General features: G+C 42.0%; 1 protein-coding gene across 1 annotated transcript in view; it reads left to right on the top strand.

The window, feature by feature from the left end:
- Positions 1 to 20,850, top strand: part of CFAP47 (cilia and flagella associated protein 47) — a 7,413,452-nt gene that overhangs the window by 3,713,235 nt on the left and 3,679,367 nt on the right. Inside the window, exon 36 of the mRNA XM_044071840.1 lies at positions 7,569 to 7,681. Coding sequence (XP_043927775.1) covers positions 7,569 to 7,681 — 113 coding nt within the window. The remainder of the gene's footprint in view (positions 1 to 7,568; positions 7,682 to 20,850) is intronic.

Genomic DNA, 20,850 nt, shown 5'->3' with positions numbered 1-20,850 from the left:
TGCTGGATGGGTTCGGAGCCAGTCCTCGGCTCCGACTCGGCACTTGCTAAGCTCGAGAGCTAATTTTACCAGCTTGAGGCAACCCTATATCCCATGATGCAAGGCGGAGACTACCCAGATCTCGTTTGCCGCTTCGCTAACGAGGTGCCTTTTTTTTACCAGCTCCAGGTAAGTTTCTTAATAATAAGACTTTAGTCTCACCCCTTTAATTTTTCATAACTATAGTTGTTTTTTGTTAACCTTAACGCTTACTTTAACCCTATTCCCGTTAGTGTTCCCTTTTTTTTTCGGGTTATTTATCCCCTTTCCATAGGTTAGGCCTTAGGCCTTCCCCTTCCTAAATTTTCCCTGTCAGGGATTGTTTGTGTCTGACTGTATTGTATCCCTGTTTAGTTTAGATTTTTGGATTGGGTGGGGTTTTTTTTTGTTTGTGTGTGTGTGTGTGTGTGTGTGTTGGTGTTTTGTTTTTGACTACTTGTGTTTCCTCGACACAGCTATGTCGAAGGACACAAAGGTCTCAGGCTTCAAGAAGTGTGACTCGTGCTGTCAGAAGATGTCTCTGACAGACGGTCACACTTCTTGTGTTTACTGCCTGGGACCTCTGCACCTGCAGGACTCTTGTGCTATCTGTCATGCCTTCAGCCCAAGAGTCCTGCAGGAGCGCAGAAATAAATTGATATTGAGGGGCTTATTAAAGCCTGAGAGCTCCCCGACTAAGTCGGCGCCGAGGAAGCCCTCGAAACCTATCAAGCCTTCGGCTGAAAGTTCTAAGCCGTCGGCTACTGGTTTATCTTCTCCAGTGTCGAGATCAGCTCCGGCCGGAGCCGATCCTTCCATTATACCAGTCACAGTATCTGCTCCATCCGGCGCCGATACTGCCAAATCTGGACATTCATTGTCTTCTCCGGCTGGAGCCGACGTATCCTCGGCTCCTTTGGCTCCATCGATCTCTAAAAAGAGATCTCGATCCCCCTCATTAGAGTCGATACGTTCGGCTCTGAGATCACCCTTGCTCTCGGAGTGGAGCCATCGGAGCCGTTCTTCTTGGTCGTCCAGGCTGTCTGATCACGACCTCGAGAGAGTGGTGAGTAGACTATTAAAGTCTCAGGCATTGGTCCAAATGCTCCATAGCCCGTCTCAACAGACGGTAGCTATTTCACATCCACCAAACATTCCTCCTTCTACTCTCTTACAGAGCTCGGAGCCAGATCTCCTCGGAACCGTGACCGTTGTAGCTTCGGAGCCGATACCACCCCTTTCGGCTCCGTCGTCCTCTGCTCCACTTTCCTCCTTGAGGCCTTCATTGGAGGGATCCAGGCATCTGGTCTCTCTCGTTGGCTCTGAGGGGGCGAGTGGCATCGGACCCTTGTCCGACCCCGTTCTCCCTCTCGGGGCTTCGGTGTTGGTGAGCTCAGCCCCGACATCTGCCTCAGAGCCTTCCCTCTCGGTGAGGCCTGGAGTTCCTATCTCTTTGGAGCGGGAACCTTCTGGTCTCTCTGATGGGGGAGCCTTCGAGGTGATGAGGAGTGTACTAGCCCCTGGGCTTAGTCAACGGACAGTTCCATCAGCTCCTCCCACTACAGTGCCTGCTGACATCTCTTCCCACTCTCTTGCTCCCGGACCCAGAGATCCAACCCCTCAGGTTTCCCCATTGGGAATATCTTCCTCTTCCGAGGCTTCGCCTGATCTGTCAGGTGAACCTCCGCGTAAGAAGACATGTAAGAGGAAACATCTAGACTCCCCCGAGTCTATTACATCTGATACTGACCTGGATGAGTCGGAGGGATCCCTAAGGTCCTCCTCTGAGGATGTCTCTTTCTCAGACATCCTTGAACTCCTTAAGCAGAGGGGGAACTGGCCCTCCCTTAATCCTTCCGAGGATGAGTCAGTATACCTGGAGGCGTTCGGATCTCGACCCTCCACCTCCTGGGTGTCTCTGCCTTTCGACCCTCTTATGGATGTAGTGGCTCGGAAGGCGTGGATGGCTCTGGATTCGGTGGAACCTATTCCTAGGAGGCCTTCTAAATTCATTACGGCCCCACCAGATAGACAATATTTGACAAAGGGTGTCCCAGTTGATGCCATGGTGGTGGCTGCTGCCACCAAGAAGGAACTAGCTGATCCTTCAGTACCTGTCCATCCTCCTAACAAGGATTCTAGGACTATGGACAGGTACGGCAAGCGGATTTTTTCTTCAGCGACTTTTGCCATGAGATCGCTGAACTACTTGTGCCACTTCACCCGCCTTCAAAGAGATGTTCTTAAAGAGTTGAGAGAAGTTTTACAGGATCTGTCAGCTGCTGGGTCTCAGGATAAGATTAGCTCACAGCTAGGAATCCTTAACTCCATTGTTAATTCCTCTATGCGGCTCATTTCCTATGCAGCCGATGGAGCGAGTAGGGCTGCAGGCACAGGAGTGGCTTTAAGGCGTCAGTCCTGGATGCGGCTTTGTAATTTTGCAGACCCCTTCAAGGCGTCCTTCACAAACTCCCCTTTTGATGGTTCGACCTTGTTTGGACCTCAAGTGAAAGACACTTTGACTAGATGCGAATAAGATGGCAAGACTCTTTCTGCCGTAGGAGTCCGTTTCTCCACCCCTTCAGGACCTTACCCCAAAGGACAGAAGGGAGGGAAAATGTGGTTCTACAAATCTCAAGGAGTCACACCTGACGCACAAAGTCAGTTTACCCCCAGAGGTAGAGGGGGTAACAATAATAGACGCCACCCTAGGGGCAGAGGGGGTCTGCAGAATCAGGGTAGCAGAGAGCCTCTTTCTGACAAACCCTTCCAGCATCCCTGAGATGTTACCCGATTGTCCACCTTCGGAGGCAATCAGGGGAAGATTATTGCTGTACCCAATAGCCTGGCTTTCCCTTTCTCAAGACAAATGGGTACAGTCGATTATATCCGAGGGTTACAAAATTCCCTTTATTCAAACCCCAATTCAGCAAAAGGGAACCCTTCCAGACGTTCCACCCGGTCTAAGGGAACTAGCAGTACTAGAAATATCAAAACTGCTAGCAAAAAGAGCCATCCAGCCAGTCTCAGCAGACCAAATAGGATCCGGAATCTACTCAAGGTTCTTTTTAGTTACAAAAAAGACAGGGGACTGGAGACCAATATTAGATATGAGCAAACTAAACAAGTTTGTAAAGAAATCAAGATTCCGGATGGTCACACTTCAGTCCATTCTACCCTTTCTGGGCAAGGACAATTGGATGTGCTCGATAGATCTTCAGGATGCGTACTATCACATAAAAATTCACAGGTGCTCCAGAAGATTTCTCCACTTTCGGCTGGGGACCAGTCACTTCCAATTCAGGGCCCTGCCCTTTGGATTCACTACAGCCCCCAGAGTGTTCACCAAATGTATGGCAGCGGTTACGGCTCACCTGAGACGTCAAGGATTCCAGGTGTTTCCATATCTAGACGACTGGCTCCTCACTGCCACCACCAGGCATCAACTTCTCCAAGCCAGAGATTACACCATTCACATTTGCAGAGGGCTAGGGATTTCTATAAATTTTGAAAAATCTGCCTTGTCGCCTTGTCAATCTATTACTTTTACAGGCACAAAATTGGACACCATACAACTTTCAGCAAAGTCAACAGACCAAAGGATCTTGAACATTCAAAGTCACGTCCAGGTGATTCTTCTCAGCAACAAAATTCAGGCCAGATTTGCTCTGAAAGTATTGGGTCTTATGGCGGCCGCCATAACACTTCTTCCCTTTGCCCGCTTTTACATGCGTCTTCTACAATGGATGCTGTTCGCCCAATGGTCTTTTCAACAACTTCCCATGCATCACAAGATCACAATAACTCCAACTTGCAAAAGGCATCTGACCTGGTGGATATCGTCCCCTCAAGTCCATCAGGGCAGACCCTTTGTTCCTCCTGCCCCGGTTGCCACGGTTACATCGGACGCCTCCCTGATCGGGTGGGGGGGCATTATCAGGGCAGAATGGTCCATGGCACTTGGCAACCTTTCGAATACCATCTGCACATAAATGTCCTGGAGATGAGAGTGGTGCTTTTAACGTTGCAAGCCCTCAACGACTCTCTTCCCCTGGGAACTATTGCAGTCCAAACGGACAATATGTCCATAGTGTGGTATATCAACAAACAGGGCGGAACCAAGTCCTATTCACTGTGTTGAGAGGCTGTCAGACTTTGGCAATGGGCAATCACTTCTCAGCGGTTTCTGATAGCAACGCATATCCCCGGGAAATCCAACATCATAGCGGACAGATTGAGCAGAGCTATTCTCATGCCTCACGAGTGGTCTCTCAAACAATCAGTGACAGAAGAGATTTTTCAGAAGTGGGGCCTTCCTTGCTGTGACCTTTTCACTACACCTCAAAACAGCAAATGCCCAGACTTCTTCCCTCTCTTCCCCCTTCCAGGCCATCCCCCCAGAGACGCTCTAACCCAAGATTGGCCCCGGGGACTTCTTTATGCCTTTCCCCCCTTTCCGCTGATACCTCAAGTAATTCAGAAAGCAACTGCCATGAGAGCCAAGTTGATTCTCATTGCCCCTTATTGGCCCCGACAGATATGGTTTCCGTTCCTACATCATTATCTCTTGGTACAGCCATGGCATCTGGACCCGGTTCCAGATCTTCTGACCCACCAGTCGGGGCAGCTGCACCAATCCATACCTTCTCTCAACCTCACTGCTTGGTTGCTCCACTTCCGTCCTTAGCCAGGCTTCCTATGATTTCTAATCCTGTCCGGGATATCATAGTAGCTTCCCTAAAATCTTCTACCAGAAGGATTTACACTAGTAAATGGCGACGTTTCTCCTTCTGGGCAAAAGCTAGGAACATAGACCCCTATACTGCTCCGATTCATTCGGTCTTGGACTTCCTAGCTGAGATTTTTCATTCAGGATCCTCTTCTTCCACAGTAAAAGTTCAGCTGGCAGCCATTTCGAATTTTCATATAGGCCTTTTGGACCACAACATTATGTCACATAAACTTTGCAAGGCATTCCTTCGAGGTATCTTTTTACTTAAACCTCCGATTAGAGACCCCCCACCACAGTGGGATCTAAATTTAATTTTAACATCCTTGATTCTTCCCCCTTTCGAACCTGCGGCTGTCTGTTCTTTGAAATTTCTTTCTTGGAAGACACTTTTTCTAGTCGCCATTACTTCTGCCAGGAGAGTATCTGAGCTTCATGCTCTCTGCATTCGTCCTCCCTACTTAATCTTCCACAAAGATAGGGTATCTCTAAGGACTAATCCGTCTTTCTTACCAAAAGTGGCATCGCAGACAAACTTAAATCAATCCATTGATCTTCCAGTGTTTTTCCCGAATTATTCTGATAGAGCAGAACAAAAGTTACATTGTCTTGATGTTCACCGCCAGCGCAGATATTATCTGGACAAAACTAAACTTTTTAGGAAATCTGATCAACTGTTTCTATCCTATGCAGAGAACAGGAAAGGCCTTCCAGTTTCCAAGGTGACTTTATCTAGATGGCTGTCTTCTGTGATTACTTACATTTATCAGCTCAGAGGCAAAGAGTTGATTTCTAAGCCAAAAGCCCATTCTACCAGAGCTCTAGCTACATCGACAGCTTTTCAAGCTAGACTTCCAATAGACACTATTTGTGCAGCAGCCACATGGGCCTATCCTCACACCTTTGTTTCACATTACAAATTAGACTTGGCCTCCAGAGACGGAGCGAATTTTGGTTCCACCGTTCTCAAGAGTCTGTTCCATTGAGCCACCCAGGATAGAGGTGCTAGGGACACGGTCCCATCCAGCAAGAATGAAGGCGAGATTGACAACTTAACATTAAGAAGTTATGTACCTACCATAACGTTCCATGTTAGTTGTCTTCTCTCGCCTTCTTTCTTGCGTCCCACCCTCCATCCCCCTAGCCTGGTCAGACCGAGAAGATTATGCCTCTTCTATTAAGAGGTTTTATTCCTTTTCTAGCTATTCAGCTTCTAGTGTCACTAGATTAGGTTGATCCTTTCTAGAGGATTATGATGTTTATGATTGTTATTTAGTATTGTTACTTTTTCTTCCTCCTCTACAGTTGGAAGAATATATTCCTATTTCCTTAGCTACCAAACGAGATCTGGGTAGTCTCCGCCTTGCATCATGGGATATAGGGTTGCCTCGAGCTGGTAAAATTAGCTCTCGAGCTTAGCAAGTGCCGAGTTGGAGCCGAGGATCAGCTCCGAACCCATCCAGCAAGAAAGAAGGCGAGAGAAGACAACTAACATGGAATGTTATGGTAGGTACATAACTTCTTATTTTACAACATTTGTGTGAGTTATTGTCCTCTGGCCTTTATTGCTTCATTATCAATCTTTGTGATGAATTTCAGTATTTCTTTCCATGGATCCTCCCTTTTAATTGAATTCTCATTTAAAATATTCTTGAATGAGGTCGTGCTTACCAGGCACCTAGAAAACATGTGTCTAATCCTTGTGATCTCAACTTTGTTTTGGAAAATTAACTCTGGCTGCATTTGAACATGGAAAATAATTTTACTGATTGCTCTGACATCTGCAGAAAGATTGTCTGAGTTGCAAGAACTCATGGTGAGTCAGTCTTATCTCATTTTCCACAAATATTGGGTTTCTTTGACAGCTAATCCTTCATTTATGGATAAAGTGGTATCTGAGTGTATTTTAAGCTAACCGTCTCAATGTCTTCTTTCCAGAACCTAAAAAAGTGGGAGAAATGATTCTTCATATTCTGTATGTCCATAGAACATTCAGATATTATCTTGTCAGACCTTAAACCTTCAGAAATTCTAATCAGTTATTAATTTATTATGAAAGTAAGAAAACAGGACAGCCTGCCATTTCCATTTGTTATACCCACCACAACAAGGCAATTCCAGGCAGGGTCAAGGCATGCTTTACAAAGGTCTTAGCTTCTTTAGTGGCTTTTTGGAAAGGGATGGCTTCTAGGTATTATTTAAATGCAACAGCTTGGTCCTCTGTTTATATCTTTACAAAGCACTGCAAATGAGATTCCTTTTCCATGTCTTGAACAGGCTTTGATATTACCATCCTCCAGGGGCTCCTGGACCCTCATCCTTCTTCTTCCCAGCCACTATAATCTATAGTAGTTTACTCATACAGCTAAGAATACTGTAGCAGTGATAAAATTATGAACTTAGTACAGCTGTGTAAGTAAACTTAACATCCCCTTTATTTTTGTATATTTTACTGCCAGGGTGAGGACTGTGTTTTTATATTGAACATTTTTAGGGCTTTACCCTCCCTCTGTCAGTTGGCATGAAAGTTCTGGAGGGCTTGGCACCAAAACTGTTTATTTCTATTCATCCCTGCTCAAACTGACAATGGTTTGGACACACAGAAAGAGCTCTTAACCTCTGCAAGCTGACCAGCTGATATACCCTATGCAGGATATAACCCATATGGCTAAGACAACTGTGACAGTGATCATTCAGACATCTACTGTTAAGGTAAGTTTAGTTATGCAACTGTATTTTCTGGACCACCAAAATACAGTGCTACGCTTGCAGGGCATCATATATCAAAGATTACATATTTCTTTTTTTCTTTTTTTTATAGGTATCTTTGAAAAACAATAGCTCCAAACCACTGGAATACAGTGCTACACTTGTGGGGCATGATTCTGAAGGTTTTTCACTGCCTAGAGGGAATGCTGTGACTGTTCCACCAAAGTAAGGACATTCAAAGACTACGTTATTGCTTTTGTCTGCTTTAAAAAGTGTCTTACGTATATTCTTCATAGGAAAAGGGACACATTTGAAACTCATTAGAAGAAAACAGAATCTGTCTTTATTTTTTTTATAGTAGTAAGGTGTCACAGAAGTTTTTGCTCTTAAAATAGTATAATTAAGTGGGTATCTCTGCCCAGATTAGCTTTATTGGGACATTGTCAGATGCTTTCTCCTAGTCTAGGAATGCCCAGTTGGATTCTTTCCTCATTTCTAGCTTCATCTCAACTATCTGTCTCACACTACAAACATCTGGTTGGTTGTGCTGCATCCCGATCTGAATCTGAACTGTGCTTGTCTCCTATCTTACTTTCTATTTGTATATCAATCACCTTTACCAAAACTTTTATGCAGTGTGACAGGTGTATGTGATTTACAGTACTTATACAGTGATTATAGTACTACCACATTGTGGATGTCCCCCTTTGTTCTTGTACACTGGCATTAGTATGTTTATTTTCCAGTCAATTGGCATATGCTTTTCTTGTATTGCTGCTATGAATACCCTTAGGAGCCATTTCTCTCCAAATTCATGTAAAATATTGATCATATTTGATGTGCTCTCCTCTGAGCCTGTTGCTTTCCCCTTACTCCTTCTGGGGTATGCTCCTCCTCTTCTTGTCTGGGCAGTGTAGTTTCTGTGGGTTTTCTTTATTCAAAAGTTGCTGAAGGTACTCCTTACATCTGCCTTTGACGTCTTGTGGACTGGTGAGCAGGTTGTTGCTGGCATCCCTTACGGACAGTGTCTGACTATCTTCTTTATCTGTCTGTCTTTGCCTTGCAGTTTGATAGAGTTTCTTTGTGACATCTACTGAATTACTTTCCAGAAGCTGGTAGAGTGCTTCTGATGCCATGTTCTTCCTCTCTTAGCCCCCTCGTTAGCCAACCCTTATTCCTTCTTAGCCTGATCCATCTTTTCTATCTCCCAATTTTTCCTGCAATCCTTCTATCTTTTGATGACTTCCTGGACTTCTGCATTCAACCACCTGTTTTCTTTAGGTACTTTATTTCCATACCTGGCACAGCCGCATATTTGTTCTACAGTCCTCACACTTGCTATTTTGAGGCACTGCCATTCTCCTTCAACTGTATTTATTTCCTCCTTCTTCCTGAGGTGCTAGAACCCTGTTGGTTACTGGATTGTTATATTTGCCTTTTTCTTCTTTCTGGTGTTGTTCTTGAACCCTGAGTAATTTCTTGACCTCTTGTGCTTTCTCTCCATTCAACTTAGAGGTCTTCAGCCTACTTACTGTTGACCTTAGAGGCTTCTGTGACCACTGCTTGCAGCTAATTGTGGTAACCAGTGGTTTATGCTGTGGGCCAGTTGTTTCACTGGGGGGTGAGTTTTGCAATTGATTCTACTCCAATGCCATTTCCTTAGTAGGAGGAAGTCCATCTGACTTGCATTTTGGCCACTCTATTATGTGATTTTGTGATTGTCTGTCTTGCTGAACCATGTGTTGGCCACCATCAAGCTATTTAACAGACAGAAGTCTAGACTAACAAACATGGCAAAACAGTTCCCAAAAGAACTGTAGAAATAGCATTACTTAACTCTGGATTGAAGTTTATCCCCACAGTTGTGCCAAGACTGCACATCCTTAAAAGCGATAGTTTTTGCTTAATTAGAAAATGACATAATCTGAATTTTTTTTAAGCAATGATAATTCAAATGTTTTGGAAAGTTTGTGTTTAAGTGAACAAGATGAAATGGAAGAAAGTTTTTACTCGTGCTTCTGATTTTGAAGAGGATGGGTCTTTAAATGCCTATTGTCAGTTGAATACTAGCAGTGTAATGTAAAAAGCGTTGTTTATTCCACCTTTTGCACGTGATGGGCTGCAACAGTTCTCGTCTATGTTAAACTTTGCAGTTTAGTCAATGTTCAGTGATTTTATGAAAAATAAAGATAAAATAAAATATAATTTAACAAAACAAGAATGGAAAGCCCTTCAAAATTTGATGATGAAATAATATTTAAGGCTACTGGCATAGGGAATAAAATTGTGGTACTACATTTTAAACAATATCTTAAGATGTATTATGAACATTTGGAAAATAGCAATATATATATATATATATATATATATATATATATATATATATATATATGAAAAAAAACTAATATGGAGCAATATAACGAAGCCCTACTAAAATATCAAGAACTGTTAAGTAAGGGCTGGAGACTGGGCTTTATTCATAAGAAGATATTAATAAGAAGTTTAGTGTAGAAAGATGTGAGCTGGCCACTTTCTTTTGCTCCCCAAAATACACAAAAGTATTCATGACCCCCCACCCCGGGACATCCAATAGTGTCAGCATGCAACTGTTTCATTAATAAAATTGGGATATTTTATAGTTATTTATTGCCTATAGTAAAAAGACAGCCATCATATGTGAGAGATGCCTTTGAGTTTTTGAATAAAGTAGTAGACTTAGAATGGAGGAATGATATGTATTGGCTAATAGTAGATGTTAAAAGCCTCTGTACTAGTATACAACATAAATCTGGAATTGAGGCTTTAGAATTTTCCTTAGGGAATGCCCAATGGCATGTTATATAATTGAATTAATTGAGGACCTAGGACTGAACCCTGTGGTACTCCACTTGTCACTGGTCTGAAGTTGGATTTAGAGTCCGCTACTTTCACAGTGTGGATTCGGTCAGTGAGCCAGTTGGCAACCCATCTTGTGACATAGAGATTTATACCTAGTTTAGGGAATTTGTCTATAATTCCAGAGTGGGGGATGGTGTTGAAAGCCTTGGCGAGATTTAGATAGGCTGTGTGTACCACCTTACCCTCATCTACAGCTTTGGTGACCGCTTCAAAGAAATCTATCAGGTTTAGGAGACATGATCTGCCTTTTACAAACCTGTACTGGGTAGGGTCCAGAGTTTGGAGATTACCAATGTTATTGTTTATAAGTTCCATGATGATATGCTCCATAGCCTTGCAGATCAAGCATGTCAAGCTAATGGGGCGGTAGTTCCCAGGGTCTGTGGTGGCTCCCCCTTTGTGGAGTGGGATAACCGTTGCTGTGTACCATTCAGTGGGCACAAAGCCTGAAGTGAGGCTATGATTGAACATGGTACTTAGGTTTGGTGCCAGTTCGTTCTGTAGTTCATGTAGAATGCAGCCTGGGATGTTGTCAGGTCCCATGGATGCTGTGTTCTTGGCTTTGGAGAGTGTGTTTTTTACCTGTGCAGCCGTAATTGCAGGTACTTTGCATTTTTCCGGTATAGAGATGGGCACTTTAGGGGATGAGAGAGGGGTAAAGTTAGCACTGGACCTATCTGACATGTTGTCATATGGTTTGCTTAGAGGAGGTAATAAATGGTGGGGTTAATAGTAAAATGCACAGAAAGTTTAATGATGGTACCCATTTCTTGGATGGCCGTCGTTACCATCCACCCCATTTGTTTAAAGCATTACCATATGGAGAGTTGCTACGGATCAAAAGGTTATGTAATAATCATGATGAATTAAAAAGAACAGCCACAGTGTTTATTGGGAGAGGATATAATAAGGAATTAATAGTGGCCTCTTTACAGAGAGTGAAAGAAACTAATGCTTGGTTAGGTGGACATAGGAATGATTATAGAGATAAAGAAATGGATAAAGAAGAATTTTAGAAAAAAGCAAAAAATGTATGTGTTTACCACTTATGATTTGTTAAGGGAGCAGACTTTGAAAGTTATAAAGTACTATTGGGTCTTTCTATTTAAATTTAAAGATTTTGCTAATAATTTATATAGGATCCCTATATTCTCCTTCTGTGAAGGAAGGAATATAAGAGATAGGATAGTGCATAGTAAATTTCATATTCCTATTAATAAGATAGAGTCTCTGCTCAGATGAGCACATTCCCTTGTGGTAAATGTATTATTTGTAAATTTATAGTTAGGGTCTTTGATATAATTAATGGGCTGTACTTTAGAGTGAATGGTAGATTTTGTTGTTAAATCAGAATGTATTATGTATGCTTTGAAATGCCCCTGTAATATGTTTTATATTGGGGAAAACAAGAGGGTTTCAAGATGAGACTGCAAGAGCATGTGAGAGATATAAAAAATGGGAAACTTGAAAGCCCTCTTGCAGTGCACTGTAAACAGTACCATAATGGGCATCCAGACGGACTTTAGGGTACAATGTTAGAAACAATTGTACAATGAGATAAATATACAGAAGTTAAGAAAAAGCTTCTGAATAAAGAGACTTTATTTATCCTTAAGTATTGTACTCTGACCCCTGTTGGTATAAATATGGAATGCAATTGGAATGTAATTAGATAATGAATAATTAATGAGTGGAATCGTGTTTAAGAAAGATGTATAAAAGGTTTGAACTTTTGTGTGATTTTAACTCCTTTGAAGGCAATTTGCCAAGGAGCTAGAGGTGTTTTAATAAAATTTCTACACTTTTTTCAGCTGCTGTTTTTTTGTCATATTTGTTGTTTTTAATGTTTTGCAGAACTCTAGAATGACCTTGTCTTCTTTATTTCTGTTGCCCAATCCGTGTGGACCCAGGCAGTCCTCTTATCCTGTTTTGTTTGTCCAGATATGTACATTTAGGTCACCTGTTATCAACAATTCATGTTGTCTTGCCTTATCTAGTAGGTACTGCAATTGCTGTCTGAATGTACTCCTTTTTTCACTATCAAATGAGTCTCCAGACCACCCAGCAGGGTATCATTATCTCTTTTGATACCTCCCTGGAGCACCACACCTAGGAGGTTCTCTGGAACAAGAAGTGCAAAAGGAGGCACTTAGACTCTCCACAAGCGTCCGTCACTGAGGACACTGACTTTGATGAAGGGGAAGGGTCCCCCAGATCACCACCCAGTGATTTCTCCTTTGGAGACATGTTAGAACTTCTAAAGCAAAGGGGTGGTTGGTCCCCCGATAACCTTTCCTAAGAAGAGTCAGTGTTCCTGGAGGCCTTCAGAGCTGACCTGTCTACTTCCTGGGTGGCTCTGTCCACCAATGAGCTCATAAATTTAGTCTCTTGAGGGGCATGGAAGGAACCAGACACAACTGAGACAATCCCTAAGAGATCAAACAGGATTCTGGCACCATCTACAGATAGATCACACTGGAGTAAAGGAGTAAATGGTTATAGTGGCAGCCACAAAAAGGAACTGGCAGAACAAAGTTCCTCTGTCGACGCCCCCCAACAGGAAGTCTAGGGAGCTGGATAGGTTTGGGAAGAGTGTCTATGCTTCAGCAACCTTTACCCTTAGGTCACTGAATTATTTGGGAAATTTTAGGAGTCTCCAGAGGGATTCGATCAAAGAACCTTTCAAGAACCTCTCTAGGACCATATTCTCTGAGGTAGAGAGTACTATTTCCTCACAGTTGGCTACACTTCATTCTGTTTCAAACTCATCCATGAGACTTATCTCCCACACAGCTGAAGGTACCTCATGGGTGGTGGGTTCAGGCATTTCCATCAGAAGACATGCCTGGATGCACTTATGTGATTTTGCAGAATGCTTCAAATCTTCTTTCTTCAGTGGTCCATTTGATGGAACCTCCTTATTTGGCCCCAAAGTTAAAGACACACTTTAAAAAAGTCTGTCCGCTCTGGGTGCATTTGTTGACTCCTCAAGGGACCTTTTGTAAGAACCAATAAGGTGGATGGAAAATGTGATTAAAAAAAACCAGGGTCCCTTCCAAGATAAATGTGGAGACAGTTCCACCAGGGATAGAGGCGAGAACTGAAATGGAAGATACCATCCTCGTGGCAGAGGTGGTCAGCATAACCAGGGATCCTGGAGTACCTTCTCTGACAGATCCCATCAGCGCTCCTGAAAGAGGCCCAACTGTCCATCTCTAGAGGCAGTCGGGGGTCATATATCTCTGCACCAGAGAGCCTGGCTAGATATTACAAAAGATTCATGGGTGCAGAAGATAATATCCAGATGCTATACAGTGCAGTTTCCCCATTCACCCCCTCTAGTATCAAACAAAATCCCTGATGTTTCACCCACTCAGAGGGGAGCAACAGCACTAGAAATAAACAAGCAGTTAGAAAAAAAGTTAGCTAATAGGTCTCCCCAGACCAGATAGAATCTCAAACTTATTCAAGATTCTTTTTAGTGCCAAAAATGACAGGGGACTGGAGACCAATCTTGGATCTCAAGAAACTAAATCAGTCAGTTCAACATACAGAGTTTCGGATGGTCACGGTTCAGTTCATTCTGCTGTTTCTGCACAAGGATGGCTGGATGTGCTCGACAGATCTTCAGGATGAGCACTATCACATAAAAATAGAGAAATGATCCAGAAGATATATATGCTTCTAGATTGAGCAAGTCATTACCAATTGAGAGTACTGCCCTTTGGTCTCACCACAGCCCCCAGGTTGTTTACCAAGTGCATAGGAGTAATTGCTCATTTGAAACTGCAGGGATTGAGAGTGTTTCCTTATTTAGGTGACTGGCTCTTGACTGCACCAACCAGTCATCAACTAATTCAGTCACTGGACTACTTACTCCACCTGTGCTCTGTCAAGGAATTTCTGTCAATTACAACAAATCTCAACTCAGTCTGTCGGACTCTGGAATTCATCAATGCTCTATTCAATACAGTCACTCAAATAGCTTCTCTCCCTTTGTCTCACATTCAGACTATTCAATTCCAAGTCAAAAAGATTCAACGTTCTTCTCTTTCAGCCCATGTGATATGCCATACATTAGATCCATATCAGCAGCAGTCGCACTTGCACCACTGGCAGGGTTCCATATGAGAATCCTTCAATGGACACTCGCAACTCAATGGTCTATTCTCCAACAACTATCATCCAGTCAAGACAAAATAACACAAGCTTGCAAAAATTACCTTTTATGGTGGATCTACCCCAATCAAATACAAGAAGGCCATGCCTTTTGTGATGACCCACCACTGTCAAGCAGTAATCAAGGAGCCTCAATCCTCACCACTGGCAACAGTGGAGACATTCACTGAAAGGATGACAGGTACATGCACAATATTTAAAGATGCAGCTCTCTGCATCAAGTGCAATTTCCCTTAAGAGTACACAGAGACCACAGTCAGTCCAGAGCTGGTTTCTCACTCTTCTTCCAGATCCCCACTGGCACAGCTATAAAGTTGAATCCTTAGCCAGGGTTTCAAGCCAAGTCCTCCAAACACTCTCTCTGTCCAACCAGTGCTTTGTGTCCCTGCTTAAGTAGCAGGCATACACACACTTAGAGATTTGTTTTACACAGACACACACACACACACGCACATGCACACACACACGCACACACACACACACACACACACACACACACACACACACACACACACACACACACACCTGGGAAAGGCTGGCACAGGTGCCCCTTCTGCCCTGACTATAAGGTACCACTGACACCAGAACTCCTTATCAGCTACTTTAAGGCCCTTAACAAAGGGTGTCCAATTTTACTGTGTAATATTAATACTAATACAAATGTTAGTTTAAACAAGAGCAAGGCTATTAGGAGTGGCCTACACAGGGTCACCTAATAAATATGCAAGTACTCTCAAAACTTAAATATTTATACACAGATCAGCCACAATAAAAGGTTTAAATCTATTTAATAGTAAATAATAAAAGAATAAGACAACACTAAATGTATATTCAGCGTGACATCATAGTTCAAAACCACAGGAAATATTTAAAATAACATTGCAGTACAGGCTCACACAAATAAAGAAAAACATCTAAACCAAACTTTACTATCTTCCTGACTGCATCTAAGAGAATTATACAGTTCCCTAGAACCTTACTTCATTAGAGCAAGACATGTGTGGTGAATGGTTCTTGTTGTTGTTGTCAGGTCCAAGACAGAATGCAGAATGCTCTGTCTCACCAAGAGACTTCTGAAATTAATATCTAAAATATTACTGCTGGGATAGCTTGCAGAATGACATAATTTCTGGTCATCTGACTTCTAGTTCTCAGGCCAAAATCCCCATTGCTAGAAGCTGGCAGCATTTAGCATCTACCTGTAAAAATATACAGACAAAGGCTGTTGCTCAGATCTTTGGCAGATGCTGGAAGTCATGAAACAATTGCATTCCTTCATGCTTTAAAAGTAGCAATTAGTTCACTTCAAGGACAATACAGAAAGCTTCCTAGTACAGACTTTGTGTCTCTGGCTGCATTGAAAACTTGAGAGGCAGCCTCATTATTGCTTAGCCTATAAAGTAATTTAATTTTAAATATTTTTCTAATGTTTGCTGGACTGAGGTTAACCTCCTGTATTTCAGTTTCCACTATTAAAATATATACATTTAAACGGATTCACTTCAGAATATCGAAATTCCGAAACATCGAATGTCATATGATCGAGATCATATGATCGTTGTTTCGGAATATCGAAATTCTGAAACAAATTCCAAAACAATTAGTTAAATGATTATGCAGTGGGGCAAGCCCCCCTGCAACCCCCACACCCCCGCTACATAAATATGCCAACTCCGAGATTGCACTACAGCGAGGAAAAGGGAAATCTCCCATTCTGTGCTGTATGCAGTTCTCCATTCAGAATTTCGAAATTCTGAAACTTCGATCATATGGTCTCGACCATATGAAATTTTATGTTTCAGCATTTTGACATTCTGAAGGGAACCCATTTAAACAGTTACTATAGTGCATGTAATTTTCTGTTCTCTTCCAGTAGGGCACACTGTGGTTACATTTCAAACACAGCAATGTTCAAATACCTTTTCAAAACACAGTCTGTACAAGCATTTTGATATACACGTGACATACATTTCTAATACATTTGTAACACAACCATCTTGTACAGGTCATACATTTCTAATACATTTGTAACACAACCATGTTGTACAGGTCTGTTCAATATTCACCAATGACATATAATTGTTTATGAAATTCCAGCTAAATGTGCTGGCAGTATCTCCTTTTTTCACACCTTTATTTTCCCTCAACCCAAGGCCAAAGTGACCAAGGACACCTTTCAGATTGGGGGGGCACTTCTTGGGAAGGACAGTCCAAGGCACATGGTCCCCTGAAGAGGACTACATGCATATCAATGTCTTAGAGGTAAGAGCTGCCCTCCTAGCATTGTAAGTCTTTCAAGACACTCTCACAACCGGGACTATTGCTACTCAGATGGACAATATGTCAGTGGTGTGGTATATCAACAACCAAGGGGGAACCAGATCCTACCCTCTTTGTTGAGAAGCTATGAGAGTATGAAAATCGACGATCTGATCCAATTGCTTTCTGATAGCAACACACATCCTGGGAAAGTCCAAGGTGATTGCAGACAAGTTAAGCAGGTCTACTCTGATGCCTCATGAACGATCTCTTAACATAGGCAACAGAGCAGTGGTGCAACGGTTAAGGTTGTCACCTCACAGCAAGAGATTCACCGGTTTGATTCTAGGCTAGGATGCCTTCTGTGTGGAGTTTGCATGTTCTCCCTGTATTCTCGTGGGCTTCCTCTGGGTACTCCAGTTTCCTCCCACAATCGAAAGACATGCATCTGGAGTTTTTCTCCTCAGGCCTCCGCTGAAAATAAGCTCTGTCCTAGTCGGACTTTTCTGGTCAACAAATGTTAAATAATAAAAATAAATAAATAAAAAATAACATGAATGTGACAGAGAGGATTTTTCATCGATGGGGCCAACCATGCTGCAGTTTTTTGCATCTCCCCTCAACAAGTGCAGCATGTTCTTTGTCCTGTTACCCCCAATGGGGGGAGTCCCCAAGGGACACTCTACTTCATGCTTGTCCCTCCAGTCTCCTTTATGCTTACTCCCCATTACCACTCATTCCCAAATTTCTCCAGAAAACATCTCCATTGAAGAGCATAGTTGTCCTCATTGCCCCTTACTGGCCTTGTCAGTTCTGGTTTCTTTTACTTTAGTCTCATCTTCTACAGCTGCCATGTATTCTGGATCTAACTCCAGGCCTCCTGTCTCATGCAATAGACATGATTCATCCGGACATTTCAGGCCTCAAGTTGACCACATGGTTTCTTCTGTTGATTGCTAGACAACCCAGTCTCTCCTCCCCCTGTCCATCACATTCTATTGTCATCATACAAAGCTTCCACTAGAAAAGTTTACAAAACTAAATGGAAAAATTTGTTTCTGGCACATAAAAAGAATTTAGATCCCTTTTCAGCACCAGTTTCTAAGGTTTTTGACTTTTTTAGCTACAGTTTTCAATGAAGGGGCTAGCTCCTCAACTGTCATTGTGCAATTAGCCACCATTTTCAACTTTCATATGGAAGTAAATAACTCTGTCTTAGCTTCCTCTAAGCTATGCAAAGCCTTTCTAAGAGGAACATATTTAATTAGACCTCCTCTAAAGGATCCTACTCCTTCTAGGGATTTAGATGTTGTTCTTCAGGCCTTAACTCATCCCCCCTTTGAACCATCAGCTAAGTCTGAGCTAAAAATGTTGGCCTGGAAGACTGTTTTCTTAGTTGCTATTACTTCTGCCAGAAGAGTATCTGAACTTCAGGCTCTGTCTTTTCAATCTCCTTATTTAATTTTTCACAAGGATAGGGTATCTTTATGAATCAATTCCTTTCTACCTAAGGTGGTGTCAGAATCTAATATTAATCAGGTCATCAACCTTCCAGTCTACTTTCCAAATTTCTTAAACAAAGGAGAATATGTTACACCTTTTGGACGTTCACAGACAGTTACATTTCTTCCTTCACAGGACCAAATATCTAAGTAATTCTGAACAATTATTTTTTTCTTTCTCTGATACTGAATTAGGCAGACCAGTTTCTAAAGTGACCTTGGCCAAATGGTTATGTGATTGCATTACCTTTGTGAAAAAGTGGGTTTGCCTTTATCAAAACTACCAAAAGCCCATTCCACCAGGTCTATGGCAACATCTTCAACCTTTGTGAATAGAACTTCCTTGGATAATATTTGTGCAGCTGCAACTTGGGCTAATCCTCATACCTTTATTGTTAAAATTGGATGTGGTCTCTAGGGGAAGAGCAGCTGTTGACTCAGCTGTGCTCCGAAATATCCTTCCTTAGAGTCCTCCCAGCATTTAGGTAGCTGGGGTCTCTGTCCCAACAGTTGAGGAATGAATGAAAATCATATCATCAGATAAAAAAAGTTATGTGCTCACCATAACATTTCATCTGTGTGGTTCATTTTCATTCTTCCTTAACGTCCCCATCAACCCCCTCATTGCTTTCCTCCTGGAAAGATCAGAGGATATTGGAGGAATTTCTGTTCCTTGTTCCTTTCACTGGTAGAAGAAACATGGAATGCTAAGTAAGTTCTTCTACAGGTGCTTGAAGTCCATTGTCTCAAAACCAGAGCTCAAAGTCCATTGCCTCAAAACCAGAGACTTGAGTATCTTATAGCTTGTGCAGCCTGCCACTAGTGCTCTGACTCAAATATGACTTCAGGCAAACAGCTCCTGCACTTTATCCAAACATATTATTTGAGTTCATGCAAGGTAAGTGTGGCAGCTGTGGGAAGGGTGTAATGAGTGTAAATTAGGACAATGATAGGGAAGGGCATTTAGGTGTAAGAAATAGGGAGTTTTAGGCTTAGTGATCAGGAATAGAGTCTTAGGTTTAGGAAGCCATAGGGATGTTTTAGAGTTAGGGAGGAATCAGGGAATTTAGTTTTATGGAGAGGGTTAGAGTATTGGGATAAGGGAATGAGGATTTTGATTAGGAACTGGATGGAATTTATAGAGTTAGATTATGGCTCTAATAGGGCTATACAATTTTGTAGTCTTGGGTGTTGGGAGGTCTAAGTACTTACAGGAGATTGGGCTCTTGAGAGCAAGAGCACCTACTTTCTTGAGCAAGTGGCAGTGAGCAAACAGCTACTATCAAGTGAGTACTTGTAGTAGACCCTCCTAGATATGATAATAAATTATGCTTTATCTTGCTGTTCCCTTTTTGTAATCATGATTTGTGGCATAGAAGGTTCCAACCCCAACAACAAACCAGCTTACCTTAGGTCAGTTAGTGTTTCAGTTACTGGAGTGACCATCCAGTTAAGAAGAGGACTGAAGGGACATTGCATTATAGCCTTTTCCAGGGCTGAAGTTGCTGAAGATAATATTTAGCATTTCCCCTGCTAATGACACTCTAGTAGAGACCAACACCTAGCAGAAGTTGCCCGGCAAAGTTGGAGGGGTAAGATTACCACATTTGTTATGTCACTTGTGGAAGTGGGTGATGACCCCAAACTGCAATGTACACCTCTCTTAGCATTTATGTGGCAGGCAAATGGGATGTTAGGGCCCTAAAAAGAAATCATCTGACGACAGTCTTCATGCTAGCTGAACCATGGTCTGCTCTCATATTGAAGAAATGAATGGAACTGAAATTTAGTGACCATAAAAATAGTCTGCAGCTGTGGTAAAGTCATTAAAAAAAAGCTATACCGAAGCACTGCTGGAAAAAAATGACAAATTCATGAAATTTATGCATTCTAAAATATAGTGATATTGTATTTCATAATTTTAGATTCACTTCAAATATAATGCCGTAATTATGAGCTAAAGTAAAAAGGTTTGGGGAAAGAAAATGCATTCTAGAGATTACTTAAGCAGTCAGCCTCACCCCCCCCCCCCACCACCACCCTGTGCATGCTGCTTTATATGTATTCTGATTCTCAGAATATTTTTATTCAGACCTGTAGCACATTCAAGCTCAGTTCATTTTGTCACTCTGAAAGGGAAGGGAACTTACTCAAGCTGTGATCTGCCATTAGGCTTTTCATCAGTTAATTCTCTAAACCAGTCTTTTGTCATTCTGTTTATAGTCTGGACAAGGTTCTAAAATAGTTCTTTTTTTTTTTGAGAGATTATTTTGTCTGGATGGCTATAGGTGATGCATTTTGCTTCTTTTGTGTTTAATTTCTAATACAGTATCTCCCTGGGAGCTTGCATACAGAGGGTTTTGTGTACTTTTGTATTATAACATTCCCTTTTGTATAAAAATAAAAATACTAACTAATGACTGCACATTTTTAATATTTGGTTGTTTTTGGAAACATCATTAGGTTAATGGCTTTGGTCCTTACTTCCTTTACTAAAGCTATTGTGTGAAAACTGATTGTAGTGATAACATTTCTTAAAAGGAAAAAAAGTTATTT

The sequence above is a fragment of the Protopterus annectens genome, chromosome 5.part0 (assembly GCF_019279795.1).
Source record: "Protopterus annectens isolate FY-2018-M chromosome 5.part0, PAN1.0, whole genome shotgun sequence".
Taxonomy (NCBI): Eukaryota; Metazoa; Chordata; order Ceratodontiformes; family Protopteridae; genus Protopterus; species Protopterus annectens.
The sequence above is the reverse complement of the archived record's forward strand: the minus strand, read 5'-3'. Positions and strand labels throughout refer to the sequence as shown.